This window comes from Phaethon lepturus, unplaced genomic scaffold, assembly GCF_000687285.1.
Source record: "Phaethon lepturus isolate BGI_N335 unplaced genomic scaffold, ASM68728v1 scaffold31422, whole genome shotgun sequence".
Lineage (NCBI taxonomy): Eukaryota > Metazoa > Chordata > Aves > Phaethontiformes > Phaethontidae > Phaethon > Phaethon lepturus.
In genome coordinates, this window is record NW_010523094.1 from 5,103 (window position 1) to 9,187 (window position 4,085).

General features: G+C 53.1%; 1 protein-coding gene across 1 annotated transcript in view; it reads right to left on the bottom strand.

Annotated features, from left to right (window-relative positions):
- Positions 1–503: 503 nt before the first annotated feature.
- The window catches only part of EFCAB9 (EF-hand calcium binding domain 9), a 4,137-nt gene continuing 555 nt past the window's right edge, over positions 504–4,085 (bottom strand). The window contains exons 3-7 of the mRNA XM_010282026.1: positions 3,887–3,997; positions 3,226–3,374; positions 2,263–2,295; positions 2,121–2,204; positions 504–545 (exon numbers count right to left, since the gene is read on the bottom strand). Of these exons, the coding sequence (XP_010280328.1) occupies positions 504–545; positions 2,121–2,204; positions 2,263–2,295; positions 3,226–3,374; positions 3,887–3,997 (419 nt within the window). The remainder of the gene's footprint in view (positions 546–2,120; positions 2,205–2,262; positions 2,296–3,225; positions 3,375–3,886; positions 3,998–4,085) is intronic.

Genomic DNA, 4,085 nt, shown 5'->3' on the forward strand with positions numbered 1-4,085 from the left:
CCCGTTTCAAACCAGCCTTGCTCTGTGCGCCTCAACGCGGCAAAACCGCCGCGCTGGGGAGGAAGACTCCCGTCAAACCGGTGTGTGACGTAGGGGACTGGAAGGGGTTGTCTCTGAAATACCAAGGCACACCTATCGCACAACGTGGGGGAAGGAAACGCCGATGCCGGGCTTAGTCCTGGGGAGAGTTGTGAGGCGCGAGGCTGAAGTCCAAGTTGCATCAGTCCTTCCTCCTCCTCAGGCGCCGGCCTCTGGTGCTCGCCTTGGCAGAGCAGTGGCAACGTGCAGTGGTGAAAACGGAACAGGCAATTGCTTAACCGCAGCGCTTCCATTATTCACTTTCTACAAGTTCGGTACATCTATCTGGCGGTTGTAAGCTGAGCCCGGGGGGACGCAGAAGCGAGGCTGCGTTATTCCCAGCTGGGGAAAGGGTTCTTGTTCAGGCTGTTAGGAGCTTGCTGGGAGGCTGTTCGTGATCCCCGTCCTCTTTTTGCTGTTGTTTGTCAATACAGAACAAACATCTTGAATTCCTTGTAGTTCAGTTGCTAGTTCTGAGAGGAGACAAATCCCTAGCTTAGCAAGGCAACCTCGCCCGATATAAACAGTTATTTCAGAGAAAGACCCGGAGTCCAGGCTCTGGTCCCCTTCTCCAACTCGCTCTCGTTTCCTGACTGACTCGGGAGAAATTGGTTTCAACTGATGGCCTCGGGCTGGTCCCGAACATGTTACAGGCTAATAGGGCACCTCCCTGGCACACGGCTCTTTCTCTACCATGTGTAATGGCTTGCAGATGTCGGAGTGATTCCTAACAGCCGGGGTTACGGTGTGGGTGGGGGGAGCGGGGTGCCTTCAGGGCTGTATCACAGCCGTGCTGCTCCTGCTTAAAGTGCCCTTTTCATCAGGCAGCCTCGAGAGGGAAGGACGGGGTCAATGCAACAGCTTATTCCGGGGAAACTACGCCGAGAGCCCTGGAGAACTATCTATCTGCAGGCCCCGAGCAGGACGGAGGCTTTGGTACCTCGCTGCGCCGCTAAACACAGGAAACGGGCTGCCAGCCCCGCAGGGCTTACGGGAGAGATGGACCAGCTGCCTGGAACAAACAACTGAAGGCACTGGTGGTGGAACGCAGAGGAGGAGAATTATCAATAAAAACAATAACCCCAGGGACCTAGCAGCAGAAAGGAAGAAAAAGAGAATGATCTCCCTCGGTTACTGGCGGCTGTCTTGCTCAACCATGCCGCTGGAGCATGCGGAGACGTTGAAGTCACGAGGACGGTGTGAAGCGGTGACGGAGATAAGAGATGTCTCCAGTCTGTTGGAGAATCCAGGACGGATTCCCTGCCAGTGTAGCTGCATTGATCAAGGGATGTCAGAGCAGGGAGGGATCTGAAAGCACGGGTGACAGACTGGGACACGGGTGAGCTGCTGGCAAAAGCGAATTGGGAAGGGATGGGTGCACACACGGACTGTGTAAATGCAGAGCTGGAGCCGAGTGATGTACTGGTTTTTTTCCCTTTCTGGTTGCAGGGGTGGGCGAGATCCCTACGGCCTCTCCTTGGAATCTGGAGCTGGTTTAAAGTCAAAATGAAGGATCTATAAAAGAAAGAGAGCTTCCCTTGGGGCTTGTGTCTGGCACCAGCATCTCCATGACAGCTTTTGGCACGGGCAGAAGCCAACGGACGGCACTTGTAATGTTTCTAGAAGGAGTCAGGAGCAAGTCGGCGTGTACCCTGCTGAGGTACGCCCTGGCCAACAGCTCTGAGAATGGACTGCAGAGAGCCTGGAGAATAATGAAAAGCCACAAGCGAACTCTAAAGAAAATGGCTTAAATAAAGGTACTTCTGCCAGTCCTGCCCACCTCCTCCCATTAGAGTCTCCTCAGAGGAATATGCCCAGTTTACGCCCAAAAAATTATTTCTTCCTGTTGCTATCTTACTGCTAAAACATTTTCAATTCAGACTGTGCAGTAAGTCATCAAAGACTTGCTCCTGAAGCCAACAGCAAAACTTGCTTGAGTGAGAAGTGGCTGTGGGCTGCAGTGCAAAATTAATCCCAAGGTTTAATTTTTAATTTAGGGGCATTTTGATGGCCTCTCTTGATTGTGATTGCTCTAATTTTACCTCATCTCCAGCTATATCAAAGTCCTTGAATATATTCTTAAGTTCTTCTTTCTGGATGTTGAAGAGAAACCTTGTGGCTTCCAACTCATTTCAAAATCATATCGTCCCCATCTACGTCCAGCAGTCGAAAGGCAGGTCCCACGTGCCGGTGGGTGAACTGCTTTTCAAGATGGTTCTGTTTCACGGCAGAAAGGTTTAGAAACAGACAATAAGCACTGATTTCCTGCTTGGAAAGAATACATGGAATACCAACCGGTGCTCACGTCCAGAGAATAAACGTGACCTCCTGCTAGTCGCTCCCGCAGGAAATACCAAAATCCTGGTGCTTCCCGCCGCGGAGCCACGTGGCAGCACGAGGCTGTTGCCGGCTGGGTTGGGGCTGGCCGGGGACAGCTACCGACAGCCAGCCAAGCTGCAAGGCTGCTCTGTGGGGTCCTTTCCCATGTGCCGAACGACTTGCAGGACTGTCCCTCGGCTGGCTCCTCTCCTTCCGCCCCGAGTGGCGTGGGCAGCAGCCCCGAGCGCTCAGCCGGGTGCCTGATCCAGAGCGGAGCTGCAGGACATGTCCAGCAGCAGGGCTGGGCTCTGGGGTAAGCCTGGCTTTACATGCCCCTGCCTCGCCGCAGCCTGCTGTCTTCGCTGCCGTTCCCTGCAAAGGCACCAGTCTGTCCCCAGCCCGTGCTGTGGGCAATGCCGGGGAGGGCTGGAGAAGGGCATCAGCACATGCTGCACCTACAAGCTAGCAGGAACCGATGGGTGAAAACAGATGTTTTGCTCTCCTCCCTACAGGTAGCCACAGCCAAGGGCTTGTTTCTCAGAGAACTCCTTGCCAAGATGGACAGCCTGAGCTGGGAGCAGAGCTTAGATGGCTCCTACCTGGCAACCGCCTCAGGGCTGGACTTACCCCGGAGGGGCAAGGTTGATGTTAACAGGGACTGCTCATCTCCCTGCTTTCCTTATCTGCGCAGCAGCACAGACCCAGGGACGCCCTCCCTCCCTTGGACGCCCCGAGTAAAGATCAGCTCCAGTGAGCCAGTTCCCTTTACGTGGGCACTGGATGGTGCAGATGTCCCTGCACCGACTCCAGAACCCACAGGGTACACACCTCGTGGGACAGAAGGATGCATGTCACCGTGTAGAACTCATTAAAGCAAATCCTCTCCCTCGTATTTTGGTCCAGCAAGTCCAAGAGCAGCATGATCTGGTCCTTATTCAGGTCAGTCACAGAGTGGAGAAAGCAATAAAACTGCAGATCTGGGAAACAGTGAGCTCTCGGGCATCGTCTGGGCAAAGCTGAGAGCAATAATTAGCTGGATTTATTTCATTTTAAATGCCTGCTGTTCCCAGACAGGTTGCAATTAAAACACAGTATAAGACAAGAGATACGGTTCAGAATTAATAGAACAGTATTAATAAGATGGCCTGATTTATGAAAGGAGCAAATGTGATTTCTGCACAGAAGACAATGTTAAAGCACTCATAATTTTCTGTCTGACTTCTCTTCTGCTCACCCCTGGAGGGAAAAAGGACTTTTCAAACAAACCAGAAACATGGGGATAGACTGAAGAACCGCACGTGGGAGCCAGCGGATGGGGGGTCGCAAACAGCCTCGTGTGGAGGACGCTCTTGGCAAGAAACCCACCTGCTTTCTAGCACGGAGCACCATCGGTTTATGGGAAGGATTACTCAATGAGGTTGCTGCAGTACTAAGGAATTAGCTTCAGTGAGGCAAAACTGCCCGTTGCCCGGCGTGCCCGGCCTCTCACGGGCACAGCTGTGAAGATCTCCTTTATCACTGGCCTGGGCTTTTCCCACGTCGATCGTCTCCTCGTTGTGCCAGCCCCTGGTTGCCGTGTAGGAGCCTGCGGTGCTGCATGCTGCTGGGACAAAGAGGGCAGAAATAGCATAAAATCAAACAGGTTTGTAGGCTCTTCGACCTTCTTCTGTCGCTCAAACAGGGAAAGA